Source organism: Puma concolor, chromosome B4 (genome assembly GCF_028749965.1).
Source record: "Puma concolor isolate L17-30 chromosome B4, mPumCon1.1.hap2, whole genome shotgun sequence".
Classification (NCBI taxonomy): Eukaryota; Metazoa; Chordata; class Mammalia; order Carnivora; family Felidae; genus Puma; species Puma concolor.
Genome location: NC_141673.1, coordinates 102,202,062 through 102,226,981, shown reverse-complemented (window position 1 = coordinate 102,226,981; position 24,920 = coordinate 102,202,062). Strand labels below are relative to the sequence as shown.

The following is a 24,920-nucleotide window of genomic DNA, read 5'->3' as shown; positions in this document are numbered from 1 at the left end:
AATAAAGCAAGCTGAGGTCAAATAAAACAAAGCACCACTTAGCACGGCCAAGATAAACATTTAGAGCTAGAGACCTGTCTTGGCCTGGGTGTTGAAAAAAAATTGGGTGCCACGTGAACCCAGAAGCAAGGGAAGCCTGTTGCTGGAGAAGGAAAAGAAAGCTACCATGCTTGGCAACCCATGAGCGTGCTTTGGCCCACTGGCTATAGATGCAGTGTGTGCTTGAACCAGGGCTAAGACCCTCCACGTATGTGGCCTTGCTGCGACTCCCCGACTACCAAAGCACACTGTAGAACCTGGATCATAATGCCAGCTTGAGAGCCAAAGGGGGTAGGAATGGGTTCTACACAATCCAAGTAAATGCAAACGCTAAATGTCATTAAATGTAGTTAACATGTGCCTGAATGATTTGGTACAGTTTATGGATGAACTAGAAGTTCGTCTATCTGCCATAACAAACAGAAAGGCAAGCAACTTCCTCTAAATTGACACCTTAGAGACACCTGGGCGGCTCAGTCAGTTAAGCCTCCAACTCTCGATTTTGGCTCAGGTCGTGATATTGTGGTTTGTGAGTTCAAGCTCCACATCGGGCGGGCTCTGTGCTGACAGTGTGGAGCCTGCTTGGGATTCTCTCTCTCTCCCTCTCTCTCTGTCATTCCCATGCTCCCTCTAATTTAATAAATAAATTTTTTAAAAGGTTTTTTTTAATATTTTTAAAAGAAGCAATTGAATCCACTGGCCAACTGTTATCATACCAACTCAGCATTGATTCATTCCTTCATTCACAGCACTAGAACAATCCTAAAATTTGTATGGAACCACAAAAGACTCTGAAGAGCCAAAGTAATCTTGAAAAAGAAAAACAAAACTCGAAGTTTCCAGATTCCAAGTTACACTACAAAGTGGTAGTAATTAAAACACTACGATACTGGCATAAAAATAGACACATAGATCAATAGAATAGAACAGAAAACCCAGAAATAAACCCACAATTGTATGGTCAATCAATCTTCAGCAAAGGAGGAATCAACATACGATGGGAAAAAGTTTCTTCAACGAATGGTGTTGGGGAAACTGAACAGTCACGTGCAAAAGAATGAAACTGGACCACTTTCTTTCACTATCACAAAAATAAACTCAAAATGGATTAAAGACCTAAATGTGAGACCTGAAACCATAAAAATCCTTGAAGAGAGCACATGCAGTAATCTCTCTGACATTGGCTGTAGCCACATCTTTCTAGATGTGTCTCCTGAGGCAAAGGAAATAAGAAGCAAAAAATAAACTACTGGAACAACATCAAAATCAGAAGTTTCTGCACAGTGAAGGAAACAATCAACAAAACTAAAAGGCAACCAATGGAATGGGAGAAGATATTTGCAAATGACATATCCGATAAAGGGTTAGTATCCAAAATATATAAGGGAATGATACAACTCAATACCCAAACAACAATCCAATTAAAAAATGGGCAGAGCACATGAACAGACATCTCTCCAAAAAGGACATACAGATGGCCAACAGACTCATGAAAAGATGCTCAACCTTACTCATCATCAGAGAAAAGCAAATCAAAATCACAATGCAGTATCACTTTACACCTGTCAGAATAGCTAACATCAACAACACAAGAAACAACAAGTGGTGGCGAGGTTGTGGAGAAAAAGGACCCCTTTGCACTGTTCGTGGGAATGCAAATTGGTGCAGCCACTGTGGAAAACTGTATGGAGGTTCCTCAAAAAGTTAAAAATACAACTACTGTATGATCCAGGAATTACACAACTGGGTATTTACCAAAAAAAAAAAAAAAAAAAATACAAAAACACTAATTCAAAGAGATACATGCACCCATATGTTTATAGCAGAGTCACTTACCAAACTATGGAAGCAGCCCAAGTGTCCATCATAGACGAATGGACAAAAAAGATGTGGTGTGTGTATGCATGTGTGTGGTCGTGTGTGTATGTATATATATAAAACGGAATATTATTCATCCACTAAAAAAATGAAGTCTTGCCATTTGCAATGACATGGATGTAGCTAGAGGGTATAACGCTAAGCAAAATAAGTCAATCAGGAAAAGACAAATACCATATTATCTCACCCATATGTGGAATTTAGGAAACAAAACAAAAGAGCAAAGGAAAAGCAGAGAGAGAGAGAGAGAGAGAGAGAGAGAGAGAGAGACAAACCAAGAAACAGACTCTTAACTATAGGGAACAAACTGATGGCTACCAGATGGGAGGTGGGTAGGATGGCGGGGGAGATAGGGGATGGGGATTAAAGAGTACACTTATGATGATTAAATTAAAAGAAACATAATAAATGTTTTAGCAAAGTAATGAGATCACGCTTGCAAACCTTAGCACAGGGCGGATGTTCAGTAAACAGTAGTTCTTATCTCTGTAATTATCAACATCATCATCATCATCTGGGGACTCTGGCATCAGACAGATAAAAATAAATTTAAAAATTCATTCCTTCGTTCAAAAACCATTTAATAAGCATTTACCACCCCCGTCCTTCCCTAGATGCTGAAACTTGGAAGACCTCAGAGCCTTACACACTGGAGATGCAAGTGTGTAAATCTATATATTTAATACAGGAAAATAAGTGTGACCATGCCACACCAAAATTATCACTTTTGAGAAGCCCCTAACACAGAGACCACTGGTTGCTTACCAAAACTCCATGCTCTCCTCTTCTTTCTGGACCTACAGCTAGACTGTATTTTCTAGCCTCCCTTGCTATGGCAGGCTATGAGATGAACCTGTGAGACTGAATTCCAGCCAGAGGAAGTAAACAGAGCAACATGTGCTACTCCCAGACCTAGCCCATAGAAACATTCTGCGCATGCTCCTGCACACCCCTCTGGGCTCTTCTCCCCCTTCAGATAACTGTAGAATAACCCTCAGTGTCACCCTAGAAGTCATAGTTGAAACTGGCTAAGCCTCCATCATGAGGGGCTCCTGAAAAGTTATATGGAGAAGAGCCACCCCAGTAACTTGTTTACCCACCTGAACTATTACTTCAGCAAGAAGTGAACTATTGTGTTTTACTCATTTATTTTTTGGTCTGTTTGTTAGAGCGGCTAGCTGAGCATGACCCTAGCTAGCATAGCACCCTTCACTAAGAATGCAGATAATAATAAAGAACTCCACTTACAAGTGCAGCAGTTAGCCCACTGAGATACCATTTGAACCAAATACCCACACATCAGAGCCCTGCTCAACAGACCTTTTCCCAAATTTCTCCCAACCTGACAGATTTAACAGCCCCCTCACAATTTCTACAAATCATGGCGGCGGGGGGGTGGAGGTGCGGTGCAGAAGATACTCAAAGATAGGGACTGGGTATCATATTTGACCCTCGCTGCAGCTGGCCACATAGTAGGTGCTCAATGAAAGAGTATATTTAAAAACTGAAATGCTGAAAACATGAGCAGAAAGAGTTCTGGGCAAAATAATCTCCCCTATGCTTTGTGCTAAAGAATTCTGGAGCTTTGGTAATGTTGAGTTCAAGCACTGTTGAGCAGTAACAAAGGTGATTTTAAAGAAAAGTTGTGGCCTTGCCCACAGGGTGCCCCCATAGTCCAACTCTCCCTTAAGACAAAAATGAAGGCTGGGATCTCAGCTTCTCATTAAAATTAAATAAACACAACAATTTCACTCTTTTCTAAATCATGAGGCTCACTTTTGAATTAATATTAGAGACCCCTGTCATTTCTGGCCCTTGCCCATGACCTACATCTGAAACCATTTGTTAACAAAATACTTTCTGATTAAAAACCTGCTGACAAAAACTTATTTCCTTTGCACAGATTCCTTCTCTTCTGTGCTCTGCCCCATTATTCCAGCCATTTTAGCTGCTCCAAGCCTTGGCCTCTGCCTCCTCGGTTCAGTGGGATTTTGCTTCTCTTGGATTCCTGCTCCCTGCACCCCAGTCAATAACATGTCTTTATGGCGCTACATTTGTGACTTTCTGTTCTCAGGGATTCCACTTCCGTGTTGATGGTTTTTCAGTGCCTGAAAATGGTTGGCTTATGTATTTTATCCTGTTGTTCGGCTGTTTACAGAAGAGTGTCCACCCCAGTACCAGTTATTTTATGGGCACTAGAAAAATGTTTACAGTAGACTATCCCTAAAAACTTCTAAGGCCATGCCCTGAGTAAATCAACAGGGGAGACAGACTTGAGAGGTTGAGTCTTAGTGAGTTAGAGAATCTTGGGAAATACCTGGCATTTTCTACAAATATACCCTAACAAAGCAGAAAACCAAACCTAAATAGGCTCAAAGGAATCAGCCAGTAATTAAACCGCCTGCTAGAGAACTTTTTTAATTTGTTTAACCTTCCTGAGAGAAAGGTAATGCTGTATCACACACAATGTCCATTTTACCATCAAAACTTACTAGACATGCAAAGAAACAGGAGTAAGTGACCCGTGAAAGACACAAAGCCAGCAATAAAAACTGATCTCAGCCCTCTGGCCTTTTTCACTTTTACTCTATCCCCAACTTCATGGAAGATGGCACCTGCGTTGTCCTCACGGGAAAAGGCTGGTCAAGGCTTCCAGGTCACATAACAGACAGGGCCTGTGCTGGATCTGGCCCTGTCAAGGGGACTGGTGTTTTGTTCTCCTTACTCCTTCCTAGTTCCACTGTTTATGCTTTTAAAATAAACAGGACTTGGGGCGCCTGGGTGGCGCAGTCGGTTAAGCGTCCGACTTCAGCCAGGTCACGATCTCGCGGTCTGGGAGTTCGAGCCCCACGTCGGGCTCTGGGCTGATGGCTCAGAGCCTGGAGCCTGTTTCCGATTCTGTGTCTCCCTCTCTCTCTGCCCCTCCCCCGTTCATGCTCTGTCTCTCTCTGTCCCAAAAATAAATAAACGTTGAAAAAAAAAATTTAAAAAAAAAAATAAAATAAAATAAACAGGACTTGTTCACCAAAAATAAACAAATGAAACACACACACACACACACACACACACACACACACACACACACACACCTGTTCTCAAGACAGCCAGACTCATAACCTAGAGATCAAGAGTTACATGCTCCTCCAACTGAGCCAGCCAGGCGCCCTCCAAAGAAAAGACTTTAAAAGCAGGAAACATAAATATGTATCTAATAAAGATAATAAAGATAAATACAATCTTACTAAGTGGAAGATATGGAAACTGCAAAAGTGCAAAGAAATAGAAAACACAAACAAAAACAAATGTAATTGGTTTCATACTTCCTGATTTCAAAACTATTACAAAGTTACTGTGTAGTACTGGCATAAGGACAGAAAAATAGATCAGTCATTAGATTTGGGATTCTAGGGGTGCCTGGGTGGCTCAGTCAGTTAAGCATCTGACTTCGGCTCGGGTCATGATCTCACAGTTTGTGAGTTTGAGCCCCGCATCAGGCTCTGTGCTGACAGCTCAGAGCCTGGAGCCTGCTTTGGTTTCTGCATCTCCCTCTCTCTCTCTGCCCCTCCCCTGCTTGCTCTCTCTCTCTCTCTGTCTCTCAAAAATGAACATTTTTTAAAAAATAAAAAATAAGGGGTGCCTGGGTGGCGCAGTCGGTTAAGCATCTGACTTCAGCCAGGTCACGATCTCGCGGTCCGTGAGTTCGAGCCCCGCGTCAGGCTCTGGGCTGATGGCTCGGAGCCTGGAGCCTGTTTCCGATTCTGTGTCTCCCTCTCTCTCTGCCCCTCCCCCATTCATGCTCTGTCTCTCTCTGTCCCAAAAATAAATAAAAACGTTGGAAAAAAAATTAAAAAAATAAAAATAAATAAATAAATAAATAAATAAATAAATAAAGAATTGAGATTCCAGAAATAAAACCTTGAATTTCAACAAAGGTACCAAGAAATGGGGAAAAAAATGGGGAAATGGTACTGGGACAACTGGATATCCACACACAAAAGAAGGAAGTTGGACCCTTTCCTCACACAATACACAAAAAAAATTAACATTTTCAAAAATGGATCGTAGACCTAAATGCAATAACTAAAACTATAAAACAACTTGACGATAACACAAAAGTAACCTTTATTAATTGGGTTAAGCAATGGTTTCTTAGCTACTATAATACCAAAAAGTACAAGCAATCAAAGAACAATAGACAAACTGCCTTCCATCAAAATTTAAAATGTTTCAAAAGACACCATTAATAAAGTGAATATATAACCCAGAGAATTGGGAGGAAATATTTCTAAGTCATATATCAGAATAGGGACTTGTATCCAAAATATATAAAGAACTTTCACAACTCAACAAATAAAAAGACAATTAACCTAATTTGAAAATGAGCAAAGGGCATAAACAGACATTTCTCCAAGACGACACGCAAGAAATATTCAACAGCACATGGAAAGATGTTCAACATTATTAGTCATGAAGGAAACGTAAATCAAAACTACAATGACATACCACTTCATACCTCTAGGATGGCTCTGATAAAAAAGACAAACAATAACAAGGTTGATGAGGATGTGGAGAAATGAGAACCCTCAGACATTGCTGGTGGGAATGTAAAATAGTACGGCCACTTTGTAAAACAGCCTAGCAATCCCTGAAAAAGTTAACCAGTCATTCCACTCTAGACACACACACACACACACACACACACACACACACACACACCTGAACTTGAACATTCATTGCAGCATTATTCATAGTAACCAGAAAGTGGAAATCCAAATGTCCATCAACAGATAAACAAATGTGTTATATCCGCAGAAGGGAATATTATTTAGCTATAAAAAGAACTAATACATGTTAATTCTAATACTAATACATGTTACAATATGGCTTAACACTAAAAACAGGCTCAGTTAAAGGGCCCAGACATAAAACACTATACATTATAGGATTCCACTTATATAAAATGTCTAGAATGGGAAATCCACAGAGACAGAGATTAGATTAGTGGTTTCCTGGAGTTAGAGGGAGGGAGGAAAGGTGAATGGCTGTCAGTGAGTATGAGGTTTCTTTTTAGGATGATGAAAATGTTCTAACATTAGACAGCAGTGATGGATGCACAACTCTGTGAATATAATAAAAACTACTGACTTATATTTTTAAGGGGTGGATTTTATTATTATATCTCAACAAAGCTGACCTGGAATTATTTTCAAAAAATGAATTCCTAGAACTAAAAATTACAATAACTAAAAAGAAAAACATCATCAGATGAGCTTAACAGCAAACTGGAGAAGGCAGAGCAAAGATCAGTGAAGCTAAGCCTGGATCAATAGAAATGATCTGATCTAGAAAACAGAGGACTAGAGACTGGAATAAAATTTAACAGAGTTTCAGGAATTGGTGGGACCACAGAATCTAACATACATGTGATGGGAGCTCCAGTAAAAGAAGAGGATGAAAATAGGGCAGAAAAATAATTGAAGAAATAGTGATTGAAATCATCCCCACAAGTTGATAAAATACAGTAATGTCCACATTCAAGAAGGTCAACAAACTCAAAGTTAAGAAAAATACAAATAAAATTACACCTGCACACATCATGGTCAAACCACTGAACACCAAAAATAAAAATAAAATATCAAAAGCTACCAGATTATAAAGGTATTCTACATGAATAAAATAAAAATCTGGATTAAGGCTGACTTCTCAGCAGACCCATGGAGACCCACAGAGAACACCTGGAGTGCTCAACGGAATAAACTGTCAACCCATTATTCTATATCCAATGCAAGTATTCTTCCAAAAGGAGAGTGAAATAGACGACTTTCCATAAAAACACAAGCTGAGCGGGGACACCTGAGTGGCTCAGGTCATGATCTCACGGTTCCTGAGTTCGAGCCCCACATCAGGCTCTGTGCTGACAGTTCGGAGCCTGGAGCCTGGAGCCTGCTTCAGATTCCCTGTCTCCCTCTCTCTCTGCCCCTCCCCTCCTCTCTCTCTCTCTCTCTCTCTCTCTCTCTCTCTCTCTCTCAAAAATAAATAAACATTAAAATATTTTTAAAAAACACACACAAGCTGAGAGAATTTGTCACCAGCAGAACCACACTTCAAGCCACACTAATGGAGGTCCTTCAGGCTCCAGGGAAATGACAACAGATGGAAGCCTAGAAAGTTGTGTCTGGGAAGTCTTGTCTCCCTCCCCCTCGAGGAGAGGAGAAAGAGACTGGCAGCCCCTGGTCTCAATGGACGATGAACCATGGAGCTTTTTATATGCTATAAGCTACTACTTTTCAAATGAGAGGTTTAACCCAATGGCTGGTGATCTAAAGGTCTGCTGACAGCATTTTAAAAAAATATTAACACTGTGGAGTGGACCAGAAAAGAATAAAACACAAACACCCCTTTAAAAAAGCCAGAAACAATAAATGCTCACGTGATAATAATACGCTTTCCAAAAATCTATTAATGAAACTACAGCTCATTATGTTGGGCAATGTCTTATATAAATAGCACAAATATCACTGTGACATTCTTCCTAACGTTTAATGTTGATGAACTAGAACTGGCCTCCTGCTGTTGGACTATGAAACCTGTGTAACTTATAACTTACTGTCTGTTTTCTGACCTGCCTGTGAGGAAGCTTCCAGATAAGTTTTTGTTCAACGATAGTACCTATTCTTAGTCTAGGTTTTATGATATAATACTGTGCTCCCAATCCTTCATGATTTCACACTTGTTCATTTACCCTTGTTTTAAGTTTTATTGTTATCTGGATTTTCTTCTTTTGTAAACTATTTGAAGATAAGTAATACATAGAAATAGCTATTTGATACAGGCACAAATAAAAAGATTAAAAAGGAATTGAGTGAACAACAATTACCATACTACTTAAAATAAGGGAAATTTTATTCTTATTTATTTGTATTTAAACACTTTTCACAATGGAAGTATATTATTGCTTTTTTAAAGCTATGTTTAATTAGCTTATGATGAATATCAGGCATCAAGGACTGTTACAAAATGGGAATTATCCCTATGTCAGTGAGTAAGTCAGAAGATACAAAGTATTAAAAAAGAAGCCCAAAATGGAATCATTTGCACAGGTGCAGACACACACACACACACACACACACACACACACACACACACACACACAAGCACACACAAGCACACCCCAGCAAACCAAGACTTAACAGTTTCAACCTATCCCTGAAAAGTCAGTCTGAAACTTCCTGATCAGCACTAGTGAGGTAGTAATCTGTATAATAAAACACTGCCACTCTCTCCCCTGCAAAAAGATGGTTTCCTGGCCTGAAACAATCTGTCTGCATTTGCTAATAACTTCTTGTCCCACCCTCCTTCCTATAAAAAACTTCCATTTTGTATAACTCCTCCAAGCTCCCTTCAACTTGCTGGATGGGATGTTGCTGGATTCATGTATCATTTAATAAAACGATAATTAACAACTTAATTAAAATAAAATTAGATCTTTGATTTTATTCCATTGAATTTTTACTTGGGCTAATTGGTATCTATACTTCCTATACTTTCTTGACAAAGGGTAGTGTACTTGTGTTTGCCAAACAGGGAGGAAATGACACCAGCTAACGGTGAGAACTGTAATCCTTTAGCAGTATCAGTGAAAGTTAACATCAATGGAGAGTTGTCAGCCAGACAGACTTAAAAGTTATTTCCCTAAAGTTTCTGGAGGAAAAGCAGGGTTGATGAGAGGAGTTCAAAAAAGACCTAAAGTACATCTTGAAATAATTACTGTACAGTCGGGTTAATTTCATTGTTGCAGTCAGAGCAAGTCAATGTCTGACCCCCACTTCCTCCTTCCCGCGACCAACAACAGTGGATAAGGCTGTGAAAGTATTAAGATCATCTTAGGGTGAAGGTTAAGGTCTTGACAGGCAGGTGTTGTGGTGTACTGATCTTTGTAACTCCAACACTGACTATAGCATCTGGCATACAGTCCAGTTGATAGTTGGCCTCCGAGCTGACATGAGTCACACTTACGGGGGCATAATATAGTGAGCCAGTTTTGCTAGAGCCCATCAGGATCCTAAGCACACCTTCTTCCCCCAGTGGTCACTAGCTCAGTTTCCCATGTCCCCGTAAACCCTAAATGTGGAACTCAGGTCATCCGTGCTGGTGAAGACACGTCCCCAGTGTAGATCACAGTGGCACATGTCCTTACAAGTTTGGTGATGACAACCAGGCTTCTTGGGCTTGGCCCCACAAAATAAACTAACCATGATGACTCCAGATTGGAAATACAGCTGACTCGAACAACGCAGGGTTAGGGGTGCCAATCTCCTTGGACGATTAAAAATCCGACTGTGACTTTTGACTCCCCCCAAACTTAACTACTAATTGCCTATGGTTCACTGAATGCTTTACCAATAACATAAACAGTCAATTAACACATTTTGTATATATATTATATAACGTATTCTTACAACAAAGTAAACTAGACAAAAGAAAATGTTACTAAGAGAATCATAAGAACATATACATTTACAGTACTATACTGTAAGAAATTTGCGTATAAGTGAACACACGCAGCTCAAAGCCGTGTTGTTCAAGGGTCAAGGGCGGTGTATAGGCACAGCCCTGCCTGGACTATGACTACTGCATTTACCTAAGAGCCTTGAAAAATTACATCTCCATTAAAGCCCAGTTCCACCCACATTCCCCATCCCTATTTGCACATATCCATACTTCCTTCTAATGACTTATGAACAGAACAAAAGCAACAAGGTGAGGTGCTGGGAAAACAAGTTTGAATTCCAATTTTATCCTTCTGTGATTATTCAGTGGTTGACACAATATAATAGGCATGTTTCTTAACGTCTCGAGAGTCAGGTTCCTCTTCAATGAAATGGACTTAACATTGACCACAAAGTTGTGAGGCGAAGCACCTAGCGAGCACAGTGTCTGGATATACTGGATACTTGAATGTTAGTCTTCCTTTTCTCCGAAAACCAAGAACATATGGCCTGAGCTACAAGCCTCTGCTTGGTCTGGCTCACTCTTGCCACTCTCCCACTTCACCTCTCTGCTCCAGGTACTCGGCTTCCCCGCTACTTTTTGGACAGCTCGAGCACACTCTTGCCACAAGGTCTTCCGCCTATATTTGCCTTTGCAAGATCATTCTCCAGATATCTTGCAAGTCTTGCTCCTTCATTGAATGTGATCTCTGTTCAAACTCATCTCCGTAGAGAGGCCTTTCCTAAACCACCTGATCACAAATAGAGACTGATTCCATTTTGTAACCAGAGGCAGGATTCATGTCTAGCAGTCAAATTTCTGTTCTCCGTGGGCTCTAGGAACGCCACAAATGGGGTGGGACAAGTTTCTCTCAGCCAGCACAAAGAGTCCACAGAAGGGTGGATTTCCAGAAAATGGGGTCCTCATTTCATTAAATCAAAGACAAGCTTCACTATACGCTCTATGACTCTGGTCCAGGAGCCCTGGCCCACAATGGATGATGGCAGAGAAGGTACACATGGAAACCAGATCAGAACCTGAGGCTGGTGTTTGGAACCCACCCCTACCCCTCACACAACCACTTCAATCAGCCAGCAAAGTGACCCAGGTCCCCACATACAGGCAACTCAGAGGGCATTAGAGATTGCTGGAAAGGACCATATTAGGACTTTGCCTCCCAAAATGACAGGTGCATGGCAAGACACAGCGAGTAAAAGGGCCTTGGATGCCCAGCAGCCACTACAGGGTGACAGACAGCTAGGTGGGCCAGGGCTCTGAGGTCGGATCACAAAACAAAGTCCAGGCAAGCAGAGGGACCCAGAGTACCACAGTCCTCTAGGAAAGCCCCTACATTGTCTAAGATCCTCCCTCCACCTGCCACTTGCCTTCGGGCTTAGATCTAACCTTGCTCAATGGGGCCTTCGGTCCTGGACCGGGGTCCACGTGGTTCCCGAGATATCTCTCCACACTGGCTCCCGAGGTCTCAGGACTAGGACCGACGCCTAGTTCTGGTTCACTATTCATGCCAGTGGAGGGGGCACCTCCCCACTTCACACCTCTCTCAACAACCACGAGAACATAATCCCTTTCCAGGCAAGGTGGACCCTGCCCATGTGTCTGCTCAGTATAACTTGGGAGATGCGGCAGAATAACGTCCTCCTCCCGCAAAGTCCACCTCCACTTGCTTTTCCTCTAAGAAAAGTCCCCGGGAAAGGCGTGCCTGTGTTTCCCTTCACCCTGAGGTGCAAATGCCCTTTCTGAGCTCAGGTCTGGGTTAGGGTTGGAGGAGTCGTCCTGAAACCTTGAGAACACTCCAGGGAGGCCAAAGCCAAAGTCGCTGGGGATGAATTCGAACCTCTGTCCTCAGCAGACTGCTGGTGAATTAAACCCCAGCTGTCTGCTTGCCCCACATAACCTGAACTAAACATCCAAGGACTCGCATGAGTTGAGGCAAAAACGCACCGGTAGGAATTGGTAATCAACCACCAAAAAGCCGCTGCACCAGTATTATTATAGTAATAATAAGTGTGGGAAATTGCTCAGGCGTCCCTCGCCTCCCCTACCCCGGCGGAAAAGGGACCAGTCTCCAGCACCTCCCTCTCCAGGTTCACGTGGGGTCACCAGTCCCAAAGGCAAGGAGCTAGGATGCCGGCTCCGTCACTCCCAGCCCCTCTCCCTCCTACCATTCGCCGGGACGCCGGGGACCAGGGTCCCGGGCAGGGGAGACTCACCGCGCAGCCCGGGGGCGGCCATGGTGCGGACACACCGGACGCGAAACCCGGACTGGCCCGCGGCGGCGCCGGCGTCTGCACCGGTTTATTCCGCCGCGGGGCTAATTCCATCGAGCTCAGCAGCGCCCGGACGTGCCCGCCCCCCGCCCGCTCCTCCCCCTGCCCTCCCCCCCACCCCGCGCCGCCCGCCGCGCCGCCCGGGTTCGAGCGGGCGCTCCTGGCTGCGCCCCGGGCGCCCCGGCGCCGCGAGCGCCACGTGGGGAAGGAGCGCGCCCGAGGTAGGGGCGAACCCAGGCCGCGCTGGGGTTCGTGAAGCGGAGGGGCGCGCGGGGCAGACGGCCGCCTGCTCTCCTCCACCCGGGGGAGGTGCCTCCTAACCTGGTTGGGGCGTGAATGTTCAGCCGGATTATCTCGTGCACCGTCTGGCTGATTAGTTTCCAATTCCGCCCCGCCGCCCGGTCCGGGGCACTGCCCGGGTCGGGGTGGGAAGCTCCCTGGCCCAGCTGCCTTCACTCTCACTCGCCCTGGCGACCAGCTGTCCCCACCGTTCCCTAGACTCCACGGGGCGGGAGTAGGGGAGTAGCGCACAAGAGACAGGACAGGAAGAGGGGCTGCAAGAGGCAGAAGGAGGGGTCGGTCTTAATGGGAGCCTCCCCCCAAGAAGCTTGGGACTGGCGGGAGGAGGGAGACTGTGAAGCGGAGAACGAGAGGAGCGCCATCTCTGCCGCCAGGTTCTGGTGCCCAGCGATGAACTGAGAAGCCAGGGCCCTCTGAAGGGCCAGTGTGGATAATGGAATCTCCACCTCCAAGATGCCCTGAAGCTAAACAAGTTCATTAATGCCAGGAACCCGACAAATGAAATGGTGTTATGTTAAGGTCAAGTATGCTGTTCATTCTTGAGCGTGAAGAATGGTTATCTCCTGCACTGATAAGGTAGGCTGGTGGCGATTGCTCCCCACCTGCTGCTAGAGGACAGAGGGGAGCAGACAACACAGAACGAGTCAGGGGCAGCACAGAAGGAGAACCAAAATGTCCCAATCCAGAGCTTTATTCTGGCCACTAGGAATAGTCAGGCTAATGTTTATACAGGACCTCCTCATCCTCAGGCACCCTTCTCAGAGCTTTACCCCTGGAGATCATTTAATAATGACACAACCCTATGAGGCCGTTACTGCTAGTGTGCTGGGCTCAGGGATGAGACTACAGTGTAAAAGGTCAAAGCAACTCGCCTCTAAGAGTCTGCCTGGATCCCCAAGCAGGCAGCCTGCTCAGAGTCCGTGCCCCAACACTTTGCCATTCAGCTTCTTTCTCCCAAACGATGCCTGTCTCCCCTTTCACTCCCAGGGACCCTGTCCCACGTCTTCTCAATGCCAAGAGCACTGGAAACCTTTCTACAGATCCATTCCCTTTCTTCTCTCCCTCCAGCACTTTCTCAGCCCCTGTATACTCCCTCCTTGCGAGGCCACCTAAAAGTCTCCCCTTGGGGGACACTCTTACCTGCTCTGAGAGTATGTAAGAGAGTCCCTGACCCCAGAGGCAGGCCCTGCCCCACAGTACCTGCCGAGAAAGGGAAACTCCTAAGACACACCCCACTACTGGTTTCTCTTTTTGCAGCCTTTTTACCTTGCTCCTGACATTTTTTTTTTTTTAATCCAAACATACAGTTTTTCAGATTTGGCATTTTTCTTGGTAGTGAACTGCTATATCTGTAGATATGAAAAGAAGTTCAGGCTACGGAGCCACAGGCAGTTGGAAAACTGACACCTGATGCTGGAGAGGTCACCTCACAGAGAAACTGCTGAGTTTCTCTGTGGCTGATGCTTCCAATAACACCTCATCCCCAGGTAGAGTGTTAGGGAATCAGTAAGAAGAGAGACAGTAATTCCCTGCCCCTGGATCTGGTTTCCTACAGAGACCTCAGAGGCTATTCAAAGTTGGAGACGGGATGGATGGACAGATGACCACCTTTGAATTATTCAGCAGTTATATAAACCTTCTATCCATTCTTCCTTTCCTCTTCTTACTAAATTCCCCACCAAAACTGCTCAACACATGCTATTTGCCTGTAATGGATCTTCCCTCCGGGTTATTCCCCACAATATCGGAAGCAGTTGGGTCCTAGAAACGTGCGAGTCAGGGGCAGCTGGGTGGCTCAGTTGGTTAAGCATCTGACTTCAGCTCAGGTCATGATCTCCCAGTTCCTGGGTTCGAGTCCCATGTCAGGCTCTATGCTGACAGCTCGGAGCCTGATTCTGTCTCTCTCCTTCTCTCTCCCTCTCTCTCTCTCAGAAATAAAGAAACATTAAAAAAAAAAATTTAATAAATAAATAAATGCGGGAGTCAATGTTTCCCATGACAGCAAGGACTGAATCTGTAAGCAACAGGGATGGCGTGGCTCTGGTGGAATGGCCTGGAAGTTCTTGCCTGGGTGTCAAGGCACCTGGGTTCTGAACCTGGCCTGCCCCCCAGCAGCTGTGTGACCTTTGGCAAGTCACTGGTGTTCTCTGAGCTGCTTCTATTCCCTGTAAAGGAGCAGGGGAGGGGCACTGGATTAGATGATGCCCACATCCTTTCCAGCTCCATCATCCAGCACTTTAAGTGAATAGAGTCTCTCCTGTGTTAGAAGGATCTGGAGTGAAAATTCTCCACCAAATTCCTGTCACATACCCAGGGCATTTCCTTTATTCTCATGGGTAGTCTCTCCCCAACTAGAGTCTCCACCATCTTGCCAGCATCTTCATGTAAAGCTCTTTCATAAATTTTAAGGAGGGACAATCTCTTCCTGAGAGTGACATTACCAGACAGTGCTTTGGGGACCAAGTGAAGTTTGGTGTTATCTACATCTTCCACTAAAAGATGTCTGGAGTAGACAGACCCTCGGCTTCCAGCATCCAGCCCAAAAGAAACTCAGCTCTTTCACCCCTCAGGATAAAGTAAATCCCTAATTCTCTGCCACTGATGATAGAGACACATATTCCCTGCTTTGAGACTTGATTCCTTCCCATGTTTTTTCTTGTCACTTCTTAGGTTATTATATTATTATAGAGCAATTTACAGTTATCCCCAGACTTTCAGCCATATTTTACCCTCTCAATCCCTTGAGTGAGACTAACATTCCTGTTTTCCAGACAAGGAAATGAAGTCTGAGAACCACTAATGGTCTTGTTTGGGACCACACAATAGAACAAGGACCATGTGTAGAACCCAGGCCTGCCCCCAAGGCTTGGGGGTCATCTGCCATGGCCCAGCCTATGCTGGATGGGACCCTGTTTCTGCACCTGCCAGCACACTGTTTCCAGCCCCCTCAGTCCTCAGCACCCCTCCCTCCCACAGGGGCCCCTGAGGGTACACAGGACCTTAGAGACCCAAGGGCTCAGAGAAAGCCCCTTCACACCTGTTCAAGATCCTTCACCACAAGGTCAGCCACACTGCCAATAACCATGTCTGTCTTGGCAAGAGCCTGGCTCCAGGGCCCACCCCTCTGCTCTGCTCTGCTCAGAAGCCCCTGGATCCAGAGCTTGGAGACCCTAGTGTTGCTGAGCAAATCCCTTTTACTTTAGGGCACTGGGCAGAGACCCTCCCCAGCCCACAGAGGCAAAGACACCACTTTGTCCCAGAGATTGGCCGTGCCTGGGGCTGGGGCGCTTTCAGATGGAGCCTGTGCTCTCTCCCTCAGAACCAGGTTCAGGGCTCGGGCTCAGCCTACCACTGTCATGTCAGCCTAGAAGACGCATTGAACCATCAGCCTTTTGCAAGGTGAGAGATTGGCCTTTATTGTGGGCTCAGGAGGGCACAAGAGCAGAGCACAGAGAGGGCAGAGCAGCACTCCGGCCGGTCAGGTCCAGTGAGGCAGGCGACAGGAGGCGCCCAGGGAGGCAGCCTCACTTGCTGCACTTCCTGGGGGAGCACTTGCACTGCATGGCATTGAGGACTTCATGGTAGACGAGGGAGCCATTGGTGCAGCGCAGGGGCACCCGCATGGGCTCCGTCCGAGTGGGCGAGCAGCAGGAGCACTGGTCCTGCACATCCTCCATGTCGATGGAGTACAAGGCTTTGCTGGCACATTTACCCTGTGACGGGGCAGAGAGAGGTGAGAGTTGCAATGCTGGAGAGTCCTGCTGCGCGCTTTGTAAAGGTAGATCTCGGGAAAGTCTGGCATATCCACTCTCCTTATGGTACTATTACATCCAAATCCCGCTAGCCGCAATTTCTATGCGTATTCCATCAGGAAACATAATGCCCAGCTCCCCTTAAACAACTCTCCATTCTCTTTAGAGGATTTGAATCTGTCTACAGTTGTTTTTGTTTTTTTTCTTCTTCTGGGGTCAAAAGTTCCCAGGTACTTCAATACAATATTTGCTTAAAAATATATGCTTCTGGTTCCACTCACATCACTTCCCTGTGAGTATTCCAGGTGCTTCTAATAGGTTACTAGAGATGTATCCAAACAAGAAGACTCACCCCTCCCCACTTAGGCCTCACTGAAGTCAGGGTCCCCTTACCTCGCAGTAATGAATGTCCACTTCCTCTTCAGACTTACAGTTTCCCACTTTGACATACTGCAGCCTGGCAGTGATATCCTTGCATTCTGTCTCCTCACCTACGGGACAGGAGAGAGATGGGACCTGGGACCTGGGACCTGACTGGGATTCTGTAGGACACTCTCCAGCCCAGTTCCCTCACTTTACTGGAAATAGGTCAGTTTCACAGTGGCCAGATCACCAAAGCCAGCTGCAAGGAGGGGAGTTAAATTATCCTGGTTCACCTCAGAATCTCCTGGCCCTCCAATCTAGAGATATAGTTATGGCTGGGTTTAACTCACTTAATGGTACAATTTTAACCACAGGAGGAGCCTAGATTCACTGCACTTTGGTGATGTAGATGGATGAGACTTGCTTTTATGTAATTGTAGACTCTAAAAATTATAATGACTGGAGCAGTCTTCTTGTGCTTATATCTGGAAGCTAATGGGCAATGAAGTAGTCAATAAATATAATTATTATCTATCTGTCTCTGCCTTTGGAAAAGAGGAAAGGCAAATGTCATGGCCACATGAGGGGCTAAGAGGATGCCTGGGAGCCCTGGAGGCCTCCCTTTGGGAATAGCTGTCTCCAGCTCTCTGGCATGGCAGGGATTAGTGGCGTTCAGACCTGAAACTTTACTTGTCCCCACCAATATTTCTAAGATTGAATGCCAGCTCGCCATTCCCCATCTGCACACTGGGAGTTTTCCATTCTTGAATGGCTCCCAAACTAAATCAACCCTAACTACATATTAGCCTGCCTCCCAACTTCCAAATAACTCCATTGTACAGTGAAAGCCTGCCAACCACATTAAAAGAATGAATAAGGAAAACATATTTAGGCCAACATACTATATTCTTTTGCTGTAGGTTTAAATCCTGAGCCTGGCTCCCTCTCCTTATGAAGGGTCTCTGCCTCCTAAAAGTACTGACCAACAAAGGCCTCTTGTTACCTCCCTGCTAGCTTTGCAAATAACAGCCTCTTGACCAAATTCCATTGTGCAAAGTGTGCCCAAAGAGAAGTCATCTTCTCTGATGGTTTCCTGACTTCATATTCTTAAGCTTATGCAGACAGGAATCATAGAAAGACTTGCTTTCAGAGTGTGTTTCTGCAATCTGCAACCTGGTTATGGCAAAGGCAGGGACTGTCAGAATGAGCCATCGAGAAGAGAATGACTGGGGTGCCAGGATACCTCAGTTGGTTATGCATCCCACTGTTGATTTCTGCTCAGGTCATGATATCACCACAGTCAGAGATTGAGCCCAGAGTTGGGCTCCACACTGGGTGGATTTCTCTCTCCCCCTCTGATCCTCCCTCCGCTCATATTCTCTCTCAATAAATAAATAAACAAATAAATAAGCAAACAAACAAGCAAGCAAGCATGGGAGGTATTCACACTTTTCACTCTCTTTCTTTACCCAATACTGAACACGGTGAACACGGGCCCATGAACCCAAAATAAAACAAAAACAACAAAACAAAACACTAAACTAAAACCAAAAAACATTAGCACAGGCAAGTAATTCTATATTCAGAGAACACAGCACTAACACTAGGATACTGCATGTTACTTGTGCTCATGAACACAAGAATGTGTGGGGAGATTGCTGCCTGACAGGCAGCCTTGCAGGGGTCCATCCCCAAAGCTGCTGCTGTGAGCTATGGGCTGACATAACTGCAAGGTCAAGAGGGGCCGAGAGTGAAGAAGGGGAGGTTAATACATGTAGACCAGTCTTGTGAATCCTTGAGAAGATTCTGTGTTCTCTGTGGCTCCCACAGCATATGGTGGGGAGCTGATGTTAGCCAGCTGGTGGCTTCTCTTTCTCTGGGAGGTGGCTGTCTGACACTCAAAGAATAGATGTATATTGAGTGTCTGCTCTGTCAAGATCATGGATCAAGGGTGCCTTCCAGGAGCTCTGGTGGGAAAAATAAGATATGAGCCACCCACACCTCTGGGAGGGGAAAGGCAGATAAGAGGAGAGTAATAGTTAGGAGTTCAGAGGAAAAAAGGAAGAAACTGCTTCACAGGCGTCTGAATGGTGATCTGAGAAGGAGGCAGTCTAAGAACCTTCAGGGAAGGTGGCAGTTTCCTGAAGAACTGAACCTAGCAACTGGCCAATAATTAAGAATTATCTTTCCAGAATAAAGCTTCCTCCAAAGAATAGTCCCTGAACTTGGTCTGACGGATTTCAAGGGACAAGCTAGTGGTCATGTACTTACATGTGTCACAGCAGGTGCCTGGAATTTTCATGATTTTCCCCTAAGAAAACAACAAATTCCCAGATTAGGCACAAATAGTACACAGTGGATGCTGTCGGGTCACTCCAGGCCAATTCCTGGCTTTGGACTCAGCCCCGAGCTTCAGTCTCTAGACATAAACTGTGCAATGCCATCACAAATGTGAGCAGACTGGCCCCACCCCCACCTGACCAGCCTGTAACAACTCTGAGTATTCTGGATTCTCTCCCAGTTGGCTCACCAGGACCATCATTCTCAGGGGAGACTAGAAATCATTTGATCTCTCACCTCTCCATCAAACAACCTCCCCCAAGAAGAAGGTATCTAATGAAAGCATCGTATGGTGCAGAGAGTTTTATCTCTCCAACAGGCTTTGATTTTGAAACCTCAGTGATTTTTTAAACTGGGTCAGGGGTCTCCCTTGGACACTGGGACATCATGTCAGTGGGGACTGCATGCTGTTCAGAGGACTCTGTTCTTAGAGTCAAAGATGGGGCAGTCAAGAGGAAAGCAGAGCCTGAGCTCCAGCTACTCACTCCCTCGGCCAGACACTTGTGTTCATCAAAGGGCGGGCAGCCTGTGACCCTCTTCTCCCAAATGTACTCTCCTCTCTCATTGACCTTGCAGAAGTGACTATCACAGCCATCCTGGAGTGTCTCATCACGCTGAAAGGAAAGAGGGGAAATGGGTAGAGCAAATCCAAAGGCAGTGTTTGTGTTGCAGAGACACTTCAAACCATGACCTTGACACCTCGAAGTTGTTGAAACAGGTTGGAGGACTATGGAACAAGAATGAGACAATATCTATAGTCTCCACACCCAGAGCATACGAGACGAGCCCCAGTGTTACAACTTATTTACTGTGAATAGGGCTGCATCAATGCAGAGAATCGCTAAACTCTTCTGACCACCTAGAAGCTTAAAAGCATTAAGAGGTAGTGAGGGTAAACTAGCAAATCAACAACGGAACCAGAGATGAACCAGGGCACCACCTCCAAGCCCTAGCAATGAATTCCCGCCTTCGTGGATCAGTTTGTTTCACACCTGATTGCCCGTCTAGCCTTACAGACAATAGGCTGGAAGAAATCTTAGAGATCAACCAACTCCAAATCATGGGCCTCACGCCAAGGACACTCATGTCAATAAGAATGAAAAATTTGCTAAATCAGAGAGAAAAATTCTATACCTTCTATAGACTATCCATCTTTTCTCTATAAAATCAGAAATAGGTGGGGAGCCAGTATTGATGCAAACGCAGTCCCTCTTTCTTGGAGAGGAGATCTCCAAGTAGGAAACCCAGTGGTGACTTGAGGGGAAACTCCTGAGTTCAAGTTGCTCCTACCTTCAACATCACGGTCTGGCCTCCTCTTAGCTGGATGGTGCAAGCCACAGGCAGACATCTGCCACAGCATTCACCTTGGTTCTTCTCTTCCTTGTAACCCTGTACCCAGGAGAAAAGCCAGCCTTAGTGAACCTCCCAGAGCACCCCAATCATAAGGAGGCTTACTTTTCCAGCTTCTCATCTCTCCCATCCAGCAGTTTTACCAGGAGTTCAGAAAGTCAACAGTCACCTCTTAGCTAACCTTTGTCAGTTCTCCGTTCTCTAGATGGCATTCCTTCCCTCCACATACGCACCTCTTGCTCAAGTGCTAGCGGCCACACCTATTAAATCAGACCTCTCCCCTGAGCTCCAGACTTACAAATTCAATTGCTCGCCTGACAGTTGTTTATCTTACTGTCTTCTCAAGACTCATATACAAAATGCAACTTGATTTTTGTCCCAAATTTCGTCCTTCTCCTGCCTCACCTTACCTTGATCAATGGCTTCACTACCCAGTTGCTCCAATCAGAAACTGGGGAGTCACCCTTGACTTACTTCTTTTTCTCAACGCCCCACTCATCACTGAATCTTGCCCAAAATGCCTCTCTAACTCATCCTCTGCTTGTCATGACCAGTGTCCTCTGTCATCACCTAGTCCAAGCCGTCAGCATCTACCACTAGACTCTGGTAATAGACTTAATTGGTCTTCCTACCTCCACTCTTGACCCTGCACTGTAAGTCTCCACACATCTGCCAGAATGACTTCACTCTCCTGCTTAAAAACCATCCATGGAGTTGTGGTTCTAGTGATGGCAGAGCAGCTTATATCAGACTGGCCCTCTGTAGATCATAAATTCTTGACAAAATATTTGTAAACAACTGTTAAAAGCACTGGATGGCAAAACCAATAACATCTTGTGAATTTATCTCTCACATAGAAGTAAACTATGTGACAACAATAGCACAAAGTATGGGGGGAGAGTACATCATACACAAAATGTATATTATCAGATCAAAGTAGACTATGGTAAGTCAAGGATGCATATTGGAATCTCTAGAGTAACTGCTATTATCTCTAGCAAAATATTTTCTATCTTCACTTGTGATTTCTTCTTTGGTTCATGGATTAAAGTATTTTATTTAATTTCCAAATATGGGGAGGGGGCATGTTTCTCAATACCTTTTTGTTACTAATTTCAAGCTAATTTAAATTGTGGTCTTAGAATATACCCTAAATGTTATCAAAATCTTGACATGTATTGACCTTTTAATGGCCCAGAATTTGATCCAAATAACTGAAAATTCCATGTGCATTAGAGAAGTATGTGTGCTCTGCAGTTTGAAAATAGAGTAGTCTATCGTTTTCAATTAGGTCAAGTTGGTGGATACAGTTTTCCAAATCTTCTATATCGTTACTGATTTTTTCCTACTTATCCTATAAATTGCTGAAAAAACATTAAAATTACAAAATAAGTTTGTAGACAAGCCTATTTCTCCCTCTAGTTCTGTCCGTTTTTGCTTCATGTATTGGAAACTCTGCTACCAGATACATAACACATCTAGGATTCTTATGTCTTCATGATGAATCTACTCTTTTATAATTATGAAAGAATCTTCTATATTTTTGGTAACATTCCTCATTTTATAGCCTATTTTGGTATTAATATATCCATCTTAGCTTTCTTATTCTTAGCATTGGCTGGCATATCTTTTTTCATCCTTTTCTTTTCAATCTCTTCATCTCTTTAAATAGGAAGCACATCTTGGGGCACCTGGCTGGCCCAGTCGGTGGAGCATATGACTCTTGATCTGGGGGTCATGAGTTCAACCCCTATGTTGGATATAGAGCTTACTTTAAAAAATAATAATAATAAATAAATAAAACTGAAAGCGCATCTCTTATAAACAGTATACTGATTGAGTCTTGCTTTTTTATCCAAGCGTGACAATCTCCATTTGTTATCAGGATTTTGTTTTGCCCATTTACAATGATTTCAGTAACGAAATTATTGATATGGCTGGGTTTAAATCTACCATTATACTATTCATTTTATTTTTTGTCTTCTCTGTTATTTGTTCCATGTTTTTTTTTTTCCATAGTATTTTGGTTTAATCAAGTTGTTTATTTAGAATTTCATTTTCTCTCCCCTATTGGCCTTTTAGTTGCACTTCCTCGACTACTAGTTTAGTGGTTACACAGGCTTGTCCATTTACCAAACCTCATCAAACTATATACTTTATATCTGTGCATTTTATTTTAGGTAAACTATCTCCCCCTGGAAAAAATAAGACTTTCTATGGCTTCCCATTGCATTTAGAATAAAACCCAATCTTCTTAGCATGTTCTACAAGGCCCCACATGGCTCCTTCCTAATTTTCTGACCTTATCTTCTACCACCATCCCCTTGCTTTTAACAATCTACCCCTGTGCATCTCCTAGGACTGTGAACATGCCAACCTCCTCACCTGAGAGTCTTTGTGTATGCTATTCCCTCTCCCTGGAATGTTCTTCCCCACATTTTGTATGACTAGCTCTTTCTCATCCTTTAGTAATCATTTCAACTATCAATCCTCAGAGAGGATACAACATACAACATATGCACACACTCTCCATAACACTTAACACAATCTGAAAATTTCATTTGTTCTCCCTGAGAAGCATGTGAATTCCAAACTCAGTTTATGCTGTGTGTCATTGTATCCCAGCACCTGGCCCTTAGTAGGCCTCCTACACTCACTGAGATGAGTTGAGCTGGGAACTCCTTGGCAGTGGCTTTAAGTGACAGTCCTTCATTATATCTGCATTGGAATAAGCAGCAGCCTCCAGACAGCAGGATTTCACAGTCTTTGCAAAAATGCCCCCAGATTTAGCAGTCAACATAGGGCAACCACTTTTAATCTTGCAAAGTAAGAGTATTCTCAACAATGTTAATAAAACAAAAATCAAAAAGCTACCATCAGCTGCTTCATCACTGCATCAAAATTAAAGCTCTTTTAATGCTACCCACCACTCCAAAAAAAAAAAAAAAGGAAGAACATAATCTCACAATATTTTTAAAGAATAACTTGATTTATATGAGAAACCAACCACAATGTCATTCTTTTTCAGTCTTTTTCTCATTTTGCCTCATTTGGTGATAACCACTTAGAGATTCATTCATTTGGGCCCCGAGGTTTTCCTCATATGAATCTCTAGCCAGTCAGTTTGGAGCCTCAGACAGAAAACACGGGCTTCTCTGCAATGCCCCCTTGTGCACTGCACATGGGCTCAATGCCCCTATCAGCAGGCAAGGTTAGGAGTCGCTAAGCCTGCTCAGAATGAATTTAAGCAATTTGCTACTCATAAACCAAGCTTCTGAACTCAGTGTGTCATCAGGGAGCAGGCCGTGCAGAAAGCGAGTGAGTATAGAGCTCAGCACAGCATCAGAGCTACTGGGCCCACACCACACAGTCTTCCACACTGGGAAAGACACCGCTGGAGTCTGAGGGCATCAGTTTGTCGTTTACTGTAAGCTTTAAACTGCGTTTTCAGAAGCATACAATACCTTAAAGGTGTAGGACCAAGGTAAAGGAACAGGAAGAAAGAGAATAAACAGTATGAGTGAGTGTGGGTGGTTATAGTCAGAAGGGGGAGATTAAACAGGGCTTAAATTAGGCAGGATTTCGTGGGAGCATAGATTTGGGTGTTTTTCTTTTCAGTGAGTGTTAGAGAAGAGACTAGGAAACACGCTCTGCTCAGCAGGCCCAAGGAGAGGAAAATGGACAAAATCTTTACAGGAGAAATGAGTAGGCAGGGGACAAAGGGAGGAGGGGACTGCTAAGTGAAGGGACGGGGCGGTGGAGACAAAACCCACACACCAGAGAGGCAGAGGGCACAACTGAGCTAAGAACAGGAAAAAACAGAGGGTGTTATGGTAGGACAAAGAACAGGAAGAAAAGGAGGAGAGGGTGGAAGGTACTAGGAGAGGGGCAATGATTTTGGAGTTGGGAACAAGGGAGGGAGGTGCACGGGGAGCCTGACAGGACCCACTTCCAGGAGTAAACAAGGAAACAGACCTTCTGCATGTCCCCTGTCCTGTAAGGCATAATACAGCTGCACCAGGTAACAGGGCTTGCCCAAGCCCTGCAAGGCTTCCTGGCCACGCCAGGCAGTACTGTGTGTTCCAAAGGCAAGCACATGCCATGCATGCACACATGCACA

General features: G+C 44.4%; 2 protein-coding genes across 2 annotated transcripts in view; both read right to left on the bottom strand.

Annotated features, from left to right (window-relative positions):
• The window catches only part of ANO2 (anoctamin 2), a 343,971-nt gene extending 331,198 nt beyond the window's left edge, over positions 1-12,773 (bottom strand). Inside the window, exon 1 of the mRNA XM_086714259.1 lies at positions 12,639-12,773. Within this exon, the coding sequence (XP_086570385.1) occupies positions 12,639-12,660 (22 nt within the window). The 5' untranslated portion in view covers positions 12,661-12,773. The remainder of the gene's footprint in view (positions 1-12,638) is intronic.
• Positions 12,774-16,385: 3,612 nt separating this feature from the next.
• Positions 16,386-24,920, bottom strand: part of VWF (von Willebrand factor) — a 139,193-nt gene continuing 130,658 nt past the window's right edge. The window contains exons 48-52 of the mRNA XM_025930120.2: positions 20,741-20,839; positions 19,936-20,064; positions 19,382-19,421; positions 17,141-17,238; positions 16,386-16,708 (exon numbers count right to left, since the gene is read on the bottom strand). Coding sequence (XP_025785905.1) covers positions 16,520-16,708; positions 17,141-17,238; positions 19,382-19,421; positions 19,936-20,064; positions 20,741-20,839 — 555 coding nt within the window. The 3' untranslated portion in view covers positions 16,386-16,519. The remainder of the gene's footprint in view (positions 16,709-17,140; positions 17,239-19,381; positions 19,422-19,935; positions 20,065-20,740; positions 20,840-24,920) is intronic.